Consider the following 16,731-nt stretch of genomic DNA (forward strand, 5'->3'; position numbering starts at 1 on the left):
CAAAGTTTTCAAGCTGACAAGCAGGTATTCTTTATTGCGGCGCCGGGAGACACGGGGGATAAATCCTCCTAACTTGTGTCTCCCTAATTGCCCCACAAGCTGTCCTTTTATAGCCCCTGGGCATACATACATATTCATGAGGCTACATATGGATTACATCATTTTCCAGAGAGTTCCCCGCATGCGTACAGATTTGTGGTGGTGGTCTCTGAGGGTCGTTTACTTCTTCCAACGATCTTCATCACTTCTGGCAGCCTTTGAAGCACGCGCAGTAGATGCTCATACCAGTTTAATTGGTTCGTTAGCACCAGAGACATAATAATCCTCCCATCCTCCTACTTATCTGCTAGTTCAACTGTAGCCCATCCTGGACACCTGCAGTTCCCAGATACCCCTTATCCCTGTGTCCTGTTTTTCTAGGCTGTTTTTTTCTTAAAGCTATGTCAACTATAACGATTTATCTTGTGAGAATTCTCAGTATGTTCTCTAGCTGCACTCTCTTCACATATTTTTCTCTATGTACCCTGCACCTCAGTAATTTTCCATTGCTACTGTTACAAAGCCATCAAACTTAACACTACTTAAAGCTACTTCTAAAGATTTCTATATACCATTTTGTAATTTCGTGCCCCCCCTTGTCTCAACTTCCCCCCTTTTTCTATCCCCTTGTCTCAGTTGCCTTCACTAATTCTTTCGGTATAGTCCAGCTACAACAAATCATAAATTACAGTTGTAAGAACAAGGTTCTCAAGGCACATATGGCATTTACATGCCAAAGATATCTCTTGTGCCTTGCTTCAAAATGCTACAAATTACAAGCCTCTACTAAATATTTGCTCATTGACTTGAATCAGTGTGGGGAATACAATAAACATTGATTGCCAAGGCACTGCAGGTACAGTGCAGCCCCAGGAAGATGGGCTTTTGTGGAAGAGCTGATAAAAAGCACTTGGGTCACAGAACAGGAGGAGACGCACCCACCTCCAGAAATGTTGCCTCCTGAAGGATGGGTTCATGAAGCAGAGGTGTCGTGGTTTAAGCCCAGCTGGCAACCCAGAACCAAGCAACTGCTTGCTCACTTCTCCTCCCCTTCTTCCCCCTGCTCCCTGAGACATGGGGAGGAGAATCAAAAGAACGTAACTCCCATGGGTTGAGATAAGAGGAGTCCGGTAACTAAGGTATAACACAAAAGCACTACTGCTACCACCAACAATAATAATGATAAAGGAAATAACAAGGGGAGAGAACACAACCGCTCAACACCCACTGACTGATACCCAGTCTGACCTGAGCAGTGATCTAGCCCTTCCAAGTAACTGCCCCAGTTTATATAGTGGGCATGATGTACTGTGGTATGGAATACCTCTTTGGCTAGTTTGGGTCAGGTGTCCTGTCTCTGCTTCCTCCCGGCTTCCCCTCCTCCCTGGCAGAGCATGAGGCTCAGAAAGTCCTTGGTCAGAGTAAACATTACTGAGCAACAACTAAAACCATCGGTGTTATCAGCACTGTTCGCAGGCTGAAAGTCAAAACCAGAGCACTGCACCAGCTACTAAGACTGAGAAAAGTGACTGTTACTGCTGAACCCAGGACAAGAGGAAAAGGTGAGAATGAAAAAGCTAATGAAGAAATTTGGGGATTTCAGGATGAACCACCTTATTTGCAGGTCACTGAATTAATCTGGGGAAGGATGCAGGAACTTGTGAGATACAACTGTTTGGGTCCTTACTGTATGGCCATTCAAATCCCTTCCATCACTGGGACATGACTTTCTCCTTACTTCCAAATGCACTGCTGTAGATGTTGATTTAGAGGAGGGGTAGGAGTATGTATCTTCTACTTCCTTCCCTGACAGGTTGCTGAGATTCAAGGATGGCTGTAGCATCAGAGTATATGATTTGCGTATGGTCCAGATGCAGAAAGGCAGCAAGAAACTAATGCAACACACTGTAGCCAAAGCATAAAACATCTCTCTTCATTTTGTCTTTGTATGGCCCCACCCCAGTGCAGAGAAGAACAGAAGGGGACCTCAAGGCTGCATCAACCCCATTCACTTCTTGCATCCAGCATAATACAGCTATTGCTTCATTTCTCTCTCAAAAAAAAAAAAAAAAAGTAATTCTAGCAGGACAGCCGGCAAACAAACATGAACAGGGAAAAAGTGTCCAAGCCAGTGTAACTCCGTAGTGACAACTTCTCCCTTTCCTACTGATGATGGCAGACTTTAAACAACCCTTCCACCTCAGTCTTACTCTTTCACATCACTGATGCCCCAAGACCGCTTCAGCACACTGTATGCACGTAGCCAATGGCACTCATTTAAACACTTAAGAAATCATAAGGGAATAGGACAGAGGAGGTGAGTATTTCCTCTAAAACAAAAGGAAGAAGATTATTGTCTCATTTAAGAATATATCATACTTTGAATCTACTTATGTATTTATAAGTGCTTCCTGCAAATGACTTGCCATCTCCTTCCTTTAGAATTTAAAGGTTATGCTAAATTTAAAAGATGTCTTATATTGGCTTTGATCTGAGTGTTAAAAATAAGTAGATAAATGGTGCTAAAGTCTTTTAATTCCGGAAGGATGTTGGGTGATAAACTGTAAGGGTCAAATTCTGACCTGCACAAACCCAGAGCAGAACTCCATTGCTTCAGCTGTACAGAGAACTAAAGAGACCTGATTTCCTAGTGGTCCCAAGAGACACAATGATTGACAGGCAGATAAATAAGGAACTAGAGTTCTAAGAAATATGGACTATCTTTGAATTTAAAGGAAATGAGAAAAACAGAAGGGAGTTTTGCAGTCCAAGTGATACTCAAGCTTAAGAATAAAAGGCATAATAGTAATAAATCTTCAGATTAAAAGAATATTTATGACAGTTTAAATTACTAAATCATAACGTGCTCCAAATTCAGATTAGAAAAGACTGCTTTTCTTCCTTGAAAACTGATTTAAGTAAATTTCGTGAAAAGACAGATTGACTGCCAGTAAGAGAAAGATTTCATTTTTCCTTCTGATAATACTAATGGATAACTTGCATTTTGGGGAAAATAAAAATTTTATTGATAGGCTTAAACATAGAAAATCAAAGGAAATATTCCCAAAATTTTGCCTGCTAGGAAATAAAATAAAAAACAATCCTCCCCGATACTACATGACTGCTTGTTAATTCATTTAGATTACTCTACACACATATAAACACAATTATTTTCCTTCTGATAATACTAATGGATAACTTGCATTTTGGGGAAAATAAAAAGTTTATTGATATTCTTAAACATAGAAAATCAAAGGAAATATTCCCAAAATTTTGCCTGCTAGGAAATAAAATAAAAAACAATCCTCCCCGATACTACATGACTGCTTGTTAATTCATTTAGATTACTCTACACACATATAAACACAATTATTTTTCCTTCTGATAACAGCTTTAAAGACAATGTGGAGTGATAAGAAAACTCATAAAGCAGTTTCTTGTTAGGTATTTCTTTAAGTAAATTCCAAAGAAAAGCTACTGTTGACTTCTTTTATGATAGATATGACACACATGGAAATCTTACAGAAGGCACTGTTGCATTTCTTACTGCCATAGGCACCCCAATGGTTGCATTGTCCCATTTGTATATGTGACTATTTTTACAGAAGATTTTTCTCTGGAGGAATAGCAAAAAATTTCAAATTTCCACATGATCTTTGGGTGAATTCTATTACATAAAGAAGTAAAAAAATAGTATTTTAGCACAAAATTTTTTTACATCTTTGTTATTTATATGTTTGAAACACAAGGTAACAAGTTATTTAAAGTAACAATGACTTTACTTGTAGAAGCAATTATTTTCCAGTTTTAATTAATGGCCCAATGTTATCCCTTATTTGAGTTTTTGTCACATTACAGGTAATTTGGATAGGATTCTAGGATGCAAAACAGACCTTGGAAAAACAGAAACTGACTGCGCATATAGCCATTAGGCTCTGCTATGGTATAAAGCAATAAAGTTACTGTAGAAATCCCATGCTCATTAATAGCAATCATCAGCTCTATAAATCAGACTAGAGCTTACCCATGTTGGTCACATGATCCCAAATGAATGACACATGGTCCTGGCACAGACCATGAGAAGAGTACAGTAGTCTGTAGACTTTGTCCAATAAGGCAGAAAGAACTAAATCCATTCTGTGAACAAAAATATCATGATAAAGTTTGTTTTAGATCAGACAGGTCTTGCCATTCACCCACCAATCTAAGCCAAAAGGAGTTAGAAAAAGGTGATAGACAATGATCATCTGGTCAGAAAAATGGGGAAATGAACAACATTCCTGCCATTTAAAGAAACTTCAATGGAATGCTTTTCCTTCTATAAATATCACTGTAGCTTTTGTGGAGTGCCTAGCCACAACAACCATTTCTGTCTCCAGTTACCCTGGAGCACTTCCTTGGTGCTGAGTTTCATAATTATTACTTATGACCTATCAATCCTCCAGCACTGAGTATATTCTTTTCAACAGTCAGCCTCTTCCACAGAGCCATAGAGATTCACATCATTTGAAGATGTTGCATTCTGTCACCTTCCTGGTCATGGTAAAACTGCTCTGGTTCCTTGTTTGCACGTAGATCCAGACAAAGCAATAAAACTTTGCCATGTTTTAACCCCAGCCAGCAACTAAGCCCCACACAGCCACACACTCCCCCTGCATTAGTGGGATGGGGAGAGAATCAGAAGGGCTAGAGTGAAAAAACTCATGGGTTGAGATGAAGACAGGTTAATAGCTAAAGCAAAAGCCATGTGCACAAGTGAAGCACAAGGGATTCATTCACTATTTCCCATGGGCAGGCAGGTGTTCAGCCATTTCGGGAAAGCAGGGCTTCATCACACATAATGGCTACTTGGGAAGACAAATGCCATCTCTCTGAATGTCACCCCATTCCTTTTTCTTTTCCTAGCTTCATAAGCTAAACATAACACCATATGGTTTGGAACATCCCTTTGGTCAGCTAGTGTCAGCTGTCCCATCTTTGTTCCCTCCAACGTCTTGATCCCCAGACTATTCACTGGTGGGGTGGGGTGAGAGGCAAAAAAGGCATTGACCCTGTGTAAGCACTGCTTAGCAACCACTGAAACATCCCTGAACTATCAACCTGTTTCCAGCACAAATCCAATACATAGCCCCATACTAACTTCTATAAAGAAAATTTACCCCAACCAAAACAAAACAAACATCTTCATGTTTTGCTCAGCCTCAGTCATCCTACCATTCACATGTTGTTTACAACTGGAAAGTGACAATTAGACACTATAGTTTTCTGCTTCCTTCTGGAATTGTTAGATTTCTCTCACTCCTGTAATTTTCTGTTCTAGGTTTGGTTGATTCTTTTTTTTATTATTATTTTTTTTTAGAAACCCTGTGAAAAGCCTCTTTTTAATCCTATTCTTTATTTCATTTTTGCTTCTTTCTAGTCATTCTCTGATCAAAGACTCCACACATCAAAGTACATTGTTTGATTCATCAGTTTGCCCAGAGAAATGTTTGTCTCAGTGGATACTCTCTTTGGCCCAAACGTGTTCTATTTAAATGAGTAATGTTTAATATATACACAATTTCTGTCATTAATGTGGAGGTAGGAACTCCTTCTGCCCAAAAAAGCATGAAGGCAGAACTGAGCAGAGAAAATGGAAAATCTCCATGTTCTAAACCATCTACATTTGCAGAAACATAAAAGAGTTTTCAGAATTAAACTGAAGTAAACAACTGACAAAGTCAAAAGTTGCCAAACAGAAATTTCTTTAACACATTAACATATAATTAACAATAATAAATTAATGTTAACATCACTGTAGTCAGGTTAAATAACCCATTAAATTCAACAGGGGACAGATTGGCATGCTTACAACATGTTGCACTGGTTGAATGAATCTAAATCAATATTTCTTTTTTTTTTTTTTGTGTGTGTGTATGTGTTGTCTTTAAGTGGATTTGGAATAGCAGTTACTATCACTTCATCCATTTTAGCATAAGAAATATTCTACTTCTTCCTAATATAAACTATTAGAAAAAGTAAACCTAAGCAGGCATGTTTTGTGTTATGTTCTAAAGCTGAATGAATTTGAGCTCTTAAACAGAAAGGTCTAGTAAAAATTGTCATCCCCCCATCGTCAAGAAAAACAGTCTCAGTTAATCTTTACCTTCAAAGCAAGGCATGATGAAAATGAGGAAGAAAGCATTGAAAGTATACTGAGGCAGGTCATACAATGGCACTCTAGCATCTTCAAATTGTCTGTTTGATCCTTTTTTTCTACAAACAAGCTCGTGATTGCCCACTTACAACTTGTTCTTCTGTGTGTACAAGGGCAGGGGTATGCTGGAGAATTAAATATTGGCGAACTACCCTCACAATGAAATATATTTGAGATGTGTAGGAATAAAATTGAAATTTCTACATGTTAATGAAATAAGGGAAGTCAGTTAACCAGCATAAAACTCATCCAACATAACCTCTTCAAAGCACTCACAATTTATTTGAGAGTCCATAAGGAAATAATCAAAAGTAACACATGTCATGTTACCCACTAAAATTTAGCAGAAATGAGTGTAAACAAAGTCTCTGTTTCTTATGCCTACATAAGAGCAGTTAATTTCACTCAAAGAAATTTCCATTGGGAAAGATGAAACCAAGTTAAAGAAGCATCTTGATAAATGATTTTCTGGGTGGGAATCTAATTCAGTGAAGGAATATGAAAAAAATATAAAGCAAGCAATTAGTATAGAGTTGGGTACAGTGTGGTTCTTTTTCAGAACTATACTGTTGATGCCAGGGATCCATTTCATTATGAAGTCCTGATTTTCTTTTACCATAAATTTTGCTACGAACTCATGTCTGATTTCCACTGTATTTCTTACATATTTGAAAGTAGGAGACTGAACAACAAATTCTGAAGTATTCCTCAGGTGACTTGTGTAAGAACAAAATGTTTAATATGGTGCCATAACAGGCAACTGTAGTCCTCCTTTTTGGAGAGACATCAAGCACTGACGATGTTGGCAGTAGCGTATGTTTTTTATTTGAACACTATTTCCAGAGAGTATTTTTTCACTTAAAACAATCCATCTTCCTTAGGATACAAACAGCTGTTCTTCATTCAACAGCTACACCCAGAAGAAGGCCTTTTAAAGAACACATTTGGGATATTTTCTGCAATGCTGAGAAGATCATGCCCAAAAGTAAAACTAAAAAAAAGAAATAAAGGTTTTGTCTGCAGAAGCAATAACACCACCATATTCAATCACAACTTTTCATTTTTTTTCTGTTCTCCCTCAGGAGTTCTACTTTATAGTCTGAAATCCTATTTAGATATTTTCAGTCTCAGGAGTTCCTTACGGAGCCACCTTGTGGCGATTCCAAATACATTTTAGCACTAGAATTTCAGAGAAACTCTTTTTCTCCAGCTTGCTCTTCCAAGGTCATTTGTTTTCAGATTTTAGATAAAAGCAATGAACGTAAGAGATGGAATGTACACTCAGGGAAAAGAGGCCGTTTCACATATATAACCTCACTTCTAACAAATCTCTTTCTTAACACTTGACTTTCACTCAGTAGTCCACAGTATAAAGTAAACAAATTTATTCCAACTTATAGTTTTAAATATATTCCTTATTGTTTTTACTGATACCAAATACACGCCAAAACTAGGACACACCAACCAATCCAAGATCCTTAGATGGAAATCAGCAACTGCAAGGATTGCCAGTTATCTTTTCAAGGGGGTAGCTAATCACATTGCCTGCCTAACAGTCTATTCAGCAAAGGAGTTCCTAAGGCCAAGGACCTTCCAACACAAGGCAGGGAGAAGATGCATGGATGGCTTAACCTATGGCACACATGGAAGGCCTTCTGCATACCAGTCTGGTTGTAGGTGGTTCAGGCTCCCAGAGATTGTTACAGCTGCCTACTATGGTACCTCTGGCCCATCCTCCCTTTGTCCCTGTCCCCAGAGTCTGAAACCAACAGAGGCACAGTATGGACCACAGCATCCACCAGGAAGAGCAAAACCCATGTTCTTACTCTGCTATGTTTACTATATAATTTTTTATGCAGTCTCTTTAGGGGCACAAACTCATGATCTTGAAAAGTATAGTCTGTGACTTTTATAGATAATATATCCATTTTATAGATATTTTTAGGAATTTTATAGATAATATACCCTTATCAAATACTCTGTAGTATTTCAAAGGAGTATTCACTTCTCATTACCTCTTAACTTGATGAAATGTATACCTATAACACTAATTGATACATACTATGTATTTCTTTTTTTATTTTTAATTCTGAACAGCTGTAAAATGGATGAAGGACAAGTTATTGATTGACCATTTAGTTTCTTAATTGCCATTTTGTGCAAAATCTACAAACAAGAAGTAGGAAATTCTTGTATCTTCCCTGATGTATATTCCAACTATATTTGCAAATATATATATTTAGTATTCTGCACTTACTGTGCCATTCATTTTGTTAAAAATCTGTTTACTTCTGTCAATAATGATGTGATTCACAGTCTTTCCTGGTATTGGTTTGGGAGAACTAGGAATGAGAGGCCACTGAGTTTGACTTTCCAAAATTATTTAGAGCAAAAATAATGCTTCTAATAAAATAAAGCAAAATCAAAGTTATTCAGTTTGGGTTTTATTCATAATGCTCTTTTCATTAGAATAAATATTTTCACTAGCTTTTCTGAAACTTTCTTCTAGGTACTATGGCACACCAAAAATTATTTTACCTAAAATCTGCCTTAGAAATCTGACTTTTAACTTTTCCTCCCCATACCCTAGAATATAGCATTTATTCACTTCCATTTGCAAGTCTCATATATATTCTTAATTTAATTAAAGAATAATTCTAAAAATAAGTATGGAAGGTTTCTTTTGCTTCTGAAAAGCATTAGATCTCAATAAAGACTTGCAGCTTGGAACCACTGTGTTTCATGACTGATAACATGTATGCCACAAAATCTTTGCCACCTATTTTACTATATTAAAACTAGCACTGAAAGCATCGTCGAATGTGAAATACTGGTTATTTAGAAAAGTTTGCAATATCCAAGTCCAAGATTCTATGGACAGCAAAATTAGCAAAACTAAAATTTAATGGTGTAGTAAAGTTACAAATAAAATTGTTAAGAGAATAGTATCACTAATTTTGAAATATTTTTAAAGATAAAACTACTGTAGAAAATGTTGTATTCAATTGGAGAATAGCATATTCTTAACAACATATTGAATTGTGACTAGGGTATTTGATATCTTACGGTATTTAATTTGTATCATCTCAACACAAATATTTTATCAAGTTAAACATTTAAACACATCAGAGGAGGATAAAAGTATTGTGAGATATTCTCATCCAAATTTTCACTGTGTCTATACATAAACAAAGTACAAACATGCCCTTTGTAATAGAGAATTCATAAGCCAGACTTTCTGTAAACAAAATTAAGAGTTGCCTCTCCCTCCCTGCCTGCCTACCCCCCTCATCATCAACAGGCATTATGGAAAGTTACCACACACTAAGTTCATTTAGCTCTCACTGTATTTCCAAAATGACCCTTTTTTATAGGGTTTTTAAAGGAAAAAAAAATTAAAAATACTTTCAACGATACAACTGAACAGCCCATTCTTTAAATAGTTATAAGCACAGACTAACACTAAAATATTTTTATGCCCCTACAAGTCAAACTAACCAAGAAAATACAGGATTGATTTGTGTTTTCTAAAATGCACATTTTAAGAAATAATGTGTCAATGATGCAACAATCTTAAGAAAAATTCACATTGAAAAGTCAAAAATCGACTTACTACCATGATTATCTAGAAATATTCCAAAAGTTTTATTCATGTCTTCACTATTTCACTGCATTTGCTGACATCATAACACTGAGAACGACAATGTTATTATGACAATAGGTGATATTCTTACCTCCATATGGCCTTCCTATATAGCACAGCAAATGCTATTGATTATACCAATGAAAATTGTTTGTATATTGATCATCCAAAGACATAGCAATAATATTAAAAAGACAAGCATATAATATCCCAAGATGTCTCAAAGAAATCAGCTTTTGACCATCCAGCTCTTCAGAACATCATCTTAAAAGGCATCTCAACAACTGTCAGCACTGCTTGTGCTTCTACTTTAGAATTTTGACTAGAAATATCTAGGTTGTAGGATATTGTAGGTTATTACTGTTTTTTATCTATTGCAATAGAAGTGCTTTTGTCTTCACTAGCTTCAGGTCTTTTAATTAAAGAAGTGTATTATTATTACTACTAAATTCATTAGTCAGATAGGAAATTTTTTGCACATATTTGAGCACAGAGTTTCATAACTGAAAGGCACCTTTGAGTACTGCACTTGCTCCATTAAGTAACATTCTGTATACAGTACAGCTCCTGATATTTGGGAGATGAACTGTCACCCCTGGGAAACTATTCTGTCTCTAACACTGAAAAGGTCTCCTAACACTCAGCTTAAATATTGTATTGTTTAAATTAATTCTTTTACTCATATATATTCTTGTAACTTGCCTTTCACAATTTCACTCTCTTCTGTGGGAATCACATGCTGTGTGAGAGCCAAATGTCCTTTTCCTTTTTCCTTTTCCATCGTAACTTCCCTTCATTGCGCTTCATTGTGTGACCACTTACCTGACATGTACGTAGAAAGCACTAATACTAGCATTACCATGGACGGAGATAAAGGTCATTGAACATGCTCCAAAAGACTTTACAGCCCATGTGATTATTGGTATTATGTGTATTGCAGAAATTGCTATCACATGGTTAACTAACTCTAACTTACATGCATAAAGTAAATGATCCTTTCCAGGAGTCTGAATAACACGAAGAATTACTATATCTGAAAATCACTGAAAGAAAAAAAATAAATTATCCTTTATATATATATATATACGTATATATATGTCAGGTCACTTAAACCTTGGATTAGCATGAGATTTTATAGGTTACATGTAAAATACATGAAAGAAAACAATTGCAAAGATGGTAACAAAACCAAAGACCAAAGAAAGACCAAAGTTTTGCCAATGTTTCCTTTCATTGGCCATGCAACACATTATTTTTACAGCTGCTACAGCTTGCTTCCTTTGTGAACCCAGACTGAGAAACCAAGAGAAATGAGAACATTTGCTAAAAAATAATAACTTGCAAAATGCATTTTCCTTTGTTCTTTTTGTTTTAATCAGACTTCATTCACCCTGATTCTATAAAATAACAGTATTAAACAGCTGCTTACTCATAATCACAGAATTATAGAATGGTTTGGTTTGGAAACAATCTTAAAGACCATCTAGTTCCCATCCTCCCTGCACACACCACCTCCCCCCCTCCCCCCCCCATGGGCAGAGACATTACTATTTTGATTAGCTTAATTAGATCACAAGCAGTAACATAAAATGTTGGCACAAGTATTCAGCTTAGAGCAGCAAAACTCGAGAGTGCCAGAGGGGAAAAAAACAAGCTTGTAAGAGTTATAGCCCAGTGTTACTCCCTCACAGTCAGTTACTCAGGATATGCAACATTAGGAACCAAAAGCAAGTCATTCCTTACATTGTCTTCAGTTCTCTGCTTGAAAAAAATTACTAATCAATGTAATTAATCATCTAACTCTTCTTCAAGGTAAATGAAAGCAGTACAGCATAAGGCATTTTTAAAAAATATGAAGGATGCACTGAAAAAATAATACATCAGCAACAGCATTGACTTTGGAAACTACATCTATTTATTTTTTTTTTTAATGAAACGTAGCTGTATCTGTGGTATCTTTACATTCGGCTTTTCCAGACATTTGTTCTTGCTCTTCTTCCTGATCAATTACTAATTGAATCATAACAATCAGTGCCAATCTGTGTGATCACATATGTTAATGCGATAAAACCCATCCCCTCCTAGTACTCATCTGGACCAAATTTAAGACCTGAAGTCAAAGAAAAATTCCCCTCTGGTTACTGGTCAGGACTATTTTAAGTCTGAATACTTTCCTGAAATTACATACCCATACCAGGTCCCTAAACCCTGAGATCTGTGAATTTTGGCAGAACAGAACCATTTAATTGTAAAAGAAAGCTTCAGTGTGCCTCAGCAGTGACCATGCTCTATGGTGGTGCAGCACACACCTAGAGTTCACACAGCACACAAACTGTGAGGTCAACAACAATTTCCTCCGTTGTAAAAAATCAGGTGTGCCACTTGCACCCCTGGCAACATAGTGAAATTGCATAACTGATTCCCAAGTGGATAAAGCTTAAACCCAATTATCTGATTTTTTATGGGGTTCAAAAGCAATCTGCTTTAAATGAAAACGTAACGCTGCAATACCACGTTAAGGACCTGATCTGACTCTTACCCATGCATAGGTCAGCTCACTGTTTCATAGGTCTCAGAGCCAGGTAGGATTACTCAAGCATGTTGCAAATAATAACAAAGGGCCAGCAAAGAACAGAGTATCTGCTGTGTGCACCTACCTTTCTTTATCCCCTCCAGCTAGACCTTCACAGCCCTTATGTAAGGCAGCCATGTTAAGTGACTTTCACTGATGTTTTTATTCCTTTCTTTTTTCCTCTTTTCTTTTTGTTTAAGGAATGATGTGCACAAACATATCTTCCCTCTTATCTAAGCATGGTATTGATCACAGAACTTTCTATGCTACAGACTTAAGCTCTTCATTAGCCAGGCAGCCACAGAGATCCAGCATAATTATATCCAGAGATCCTTATATTCCTTAACAATTTATGCTAATTTATGTTGAATTTCACATTAAATAATATTAGCACAAAAGAAAACTTTGTCATGTTACAGGAAAATTAATTTAAATCCAGCACCTTGCCCACAGTCAAGAATGTTTGTCTCAAATAAGAAGCAGAATGAGTATCATCTTCACCTTTCTAAGAGTGCTACTTGTAAATGCATTGTAACTAGGTCTCAAAGCTGGATCTCCAGCACACTGGATTTTGTGTCATGTTTTGTTGACTACTTGACAGGCAAGACCTTAATGTCCTGAACAAACTTCTCCATTTCAAAGATACCCTTGGCATAACCCACATTGAAAAAATCATTTAAACTGATGAAATTATGAAAGCAATTTTTTCTTATCACCAGGCTATTTATAATACATACTGCTATTAAATAAGGAGTTCATTGAAGATGTCATTTTCTCTACATCTGGAAAAACCTCCTAGAACTTGGAAATAACTATAGTTTTAGTGGCATCTGGTAGCACCATGAGGCATTAACTAAGATCATGGACAATGCAAAGAAATTATCTATATGGTCCATTTATCATCAAGATAATCATTAAGAACACCTTTTAATTTTCACCATTCGAGCATATGTGGTCAACAAAGGAATAACCAACTGGAGAAATAAAATCAAACTTTGCATTCAAAGTTAAAGCGACTCTGTTTTGATTTCTACATATTCCATGTGAAACAATCCCTGACATATTGTGCTCAAAAGCAATGTTTTGATATCACCACAAAGAGCCACCTTTCACAGAGCCTTGGAAATACACTGTATGGTGTTCCTGCTCTGTCTAACTTTCTTCACCAACTACTCCATTTGCAATATCTAGCATAGGGCAGTAGGATTTATATAGGAGCCTCTATGAATCAAAAAGAAAAACAACCACCTTCAAGAAAATAAAAAATCTTGGCTCAGCTCTATGGTTGTTAATGTAAACCTTGGGGGGGAATAAAAGTCTAATGTAGATAAAAGGAAGACTTAAAATATTTTGTTTAGCAAATGGGAGATAATATAGGAGGAGACTGAAGCAGAAAAGTGGAAAAAAAGATTACATGGAAATATGCTCTTCCTCCCAGCCTCAGACTTTCCCAACTCCTGTTAATTATCCATGCCAGGGAGACACTGCTTCTGCTGCTGCCTGCTTTTCCTCTCAGAAATTTGAGCACTGGAATTCCGTGTGGCTGATAAATTATGTATCAAGGTTAAGAATACTTCTTTTTTTCTTTTTAACTATAGTAATATTTCTGCTTGAATTTTGTCTTAGAAGACCTTGGAGAAAATGTTTGCAGTTAACTTCTTGTGTAAAAACCCTGAAAAATAAACCAACCAAAAATACAGTGGAGCAGCATTACAAAAATACACGAATTATTCACATTTTGAACTTCACACACATACGCTTTCTGGGAAAGAAAAAGGTAATAAACAAGCAGCAACAGTGCTGTTAAAACAACCAAAGACACCCATATAGACATTTGGGTTTTATTTTTATTAAAAAAAGATCAGATTTATTAGTGCCAATGTATGTTCATAATAAGGAAACAGAAACTAAGCTAATCTGAGTAGCAACTTACATCAAAGGATATCAAAATAATATTTCTTGTAAGTGAAACATAGTACTTCGTTTAAACTTGATTCTTGCCAACTAGAAGTCCTCGTTATCTGCCTATGAAAACTTTAAAGAAAAGTTGCTACAGTCAAACAGGGTCCTGACAGAACTTGGCACATAAAGAAACAATTCCATTTTCACTCATACAATACCTCTCACTCCCCTGGAGCACTCATTCATACAATACTTACATAATGCATATACATTATGACTAAAGCCATGTCTGGCCTAAAGCACATAGAATATCTCAGTTCTAAACGTAACATATCTCTACATCAAAAGCAGGTCACTGTATTTACAGCAGATGATCTCGCTCTGCAGATGGGGCTTTCGCTTGAAGATCCTTTTGTTATTGTACACCAAGATGTCCAAGTTGTCGAAATATTTATCAAATTAGAGGTGTATCTACAGGAAGATCTGTCTGACCGTGTGCGAGGATTCTAAGGCAATAGTAGTAGTTGTTCCACAGGACTAGTGCTGCTGTTGCAACCCACTCTCTGTTGGAGCAGTAAACCCTTCCTTCTCCAGATGCAGCCAAGCATAGTGAGACATTCATGATCTGCAAGCTGTTGGCTCAAAAGTCTAAAACTTCTTGGTTTTGTTTTTAATGTTCATGGAATAGCACCATAGGAATTCACTCAATAACAAAGAAATCCTGGGTCTGTTATTTTGATTTGCTCTTTTCACCATCACAGATACTCCTATTCCCAGAGAAAAAAAAACAATTCTTTGGGAAACCTCCCTCTTGGATACTACTGCAGCTTCATTTCTGCATAGCCAAACCAGATAATTAGCTCATTCACAAAAGAGGTCCAAAGAAATAAAGCTTAGTAGTGGCTCCAAACGTACTGTTGAAAGCAAATTCAGTAGGAGTTTGATATGATCCTTGACTATTTCTGTTTCTCACGGATACAGATTTTGATTCAGGACATGTTTTCATTTTAGTCTTTCTATGTTCAGTGCAAAATAAGAGCACATCATCAGAGATAGCTTACTTAACTAGTAAACCAAACACTTTATAGATGCTTACGGTTCAAATTCAGTCAACTAGCGATTGGTCAGCTAGTGACTGATGTAACAGTTCAGACTTATCAGCCATTAGTAAAACAAAATACTCTAAAGATCAGTTACGTTTCAGAAGTAGGATTTTCCAGTTTCAGAACACTGTTAACCTGATATGACAGTTGAATTTGGAAAAAATACAGAACAATGTAGGGAGACCTTCCCATTTCTTATCTTCTTTCAAGTCCTTGTACACACCATATGCAGGATATAAAGTCAAAGCAACTAGATATAAGGACAGTATTTTGATTGTGTGACCTGAAAGAGCTTTTTTTTTTTCTTCCTGGACACCATACAATTGTCAGAAGGAAGAACGGTCTGAAGGGTCACTTCCCCTGAATGCAACTGATTGAATCTGCACGCATCTATGACAAATGTCAAACCACGAACAAAAGCTCTTCTATTCTCCCTGCATGCAAAGTCCTTCCGCAAGCTTTGCAGCAACAGTCAAGTATGGAGCCTTCACATCATCATCTTGACTATTCCTTCGGTATAGCTGATTTTCTTTAATTTTAGTTCAGTCTCTTGTCGCCGTTTCAACTGAACTCACATAAAACATCTGTGCTAATAACTGCAGTTTTTAAAAAAAGACACACCTTTGTTCCTTTTCACTGTGCGTTCTTTCTTTCTCACTCTCCTTTTCTGGCTTAGAGGTTCTTGTGTTATTTTTTGGTGTGCACACTATCTGCATATTTTATACTTCTGTATCGTATATGAAATCCTTTCTTGTTGATTGTATCATCTGTGTGAAAGTGAAGTAGAAGAGCATCTCCTGCTGAATAGATTTCTTCTGGTGGCTAAAATAAATGAAGAAACAAATAAATTAACTGTCCACTCTGTATTTATCCCACTCATTCACTTGTTTTTTTTCTTACGGCTGTTTCTCTTTTCCTGTTATGCCTTGTCATATAATTCCACTGGGTCTCATACGGTGCCACCTGACATGATCAGACAAAATATATCTATGTCATTCAGCTTCCAATTATAAGCCAGGAAATTCTGAGGCAGACTGAAGAAATGACAACCTGAACTCCTAAAAGCTGGAGGCCAGTTTAAATCATGATGCTTGAATTTTCATCTGCTGGCAGAAGTTTTGAAATTCTCTGTTATTGTATTATTGTAACTGTTTGGCTTTCATATAAATGTGCACTCTTTCAGTCTTGAGCTCTGGGCCCGAAAAGCATCTTTTCACACAATCTAAATAAACATGTGATCTAACTTTCTGAATCTGATTTAACTTCTTCAATTTGT

The 16,731-nt window shown here is 36.6% G+C and overlaps 1 protein-coding gene across 3 annotated transcripts in view; it reads right to left on the reverse strand.

Annotated features, from left to right (window-relative positions):
- Positions 1-12,633: 12,633 nt before the first annotated feature.
- Positions 12,634-16,731, reverse strand: part of TLL1 (tolloid like 1) — a 134,181-nt gene continuing 130,083 nt past the window's right edge. For all 3 annotated transcript variants that reach the window (XM_061373068.1, XM_061373077.1, XM_061373087.1), the window contains one exon: positions 12,634-16,277. In XM_061373068.1, the coding sequence (XP_061229052.1) occupies positions 16,143-16,277 (135 nt within the window). In that variant the 3' untranslated portion in view covers positions 12,634-16,142. The remainder of the gene's footprint in view (positions 16,278-16,731) is intronic.

The sequence above is a fragment of the Neopsephotus bourkii genome, unplaced genomic scaffold, assembly GCF_033783945.1.
Source record: "Neopsephotus bourkii isolate Nb327-2 ecotype Australia unplaced genomic scaffold, CSIRO-AGI_Nbou_v1 NB_168, whole genome shotgun sequence".
NCBI classification, from domain to species: Eukaryota; Metazoa; Chordata; class Aves; order Psittaciformes; family Psittacidae; genus Neopsephotus; species Neopsephotus bourkii.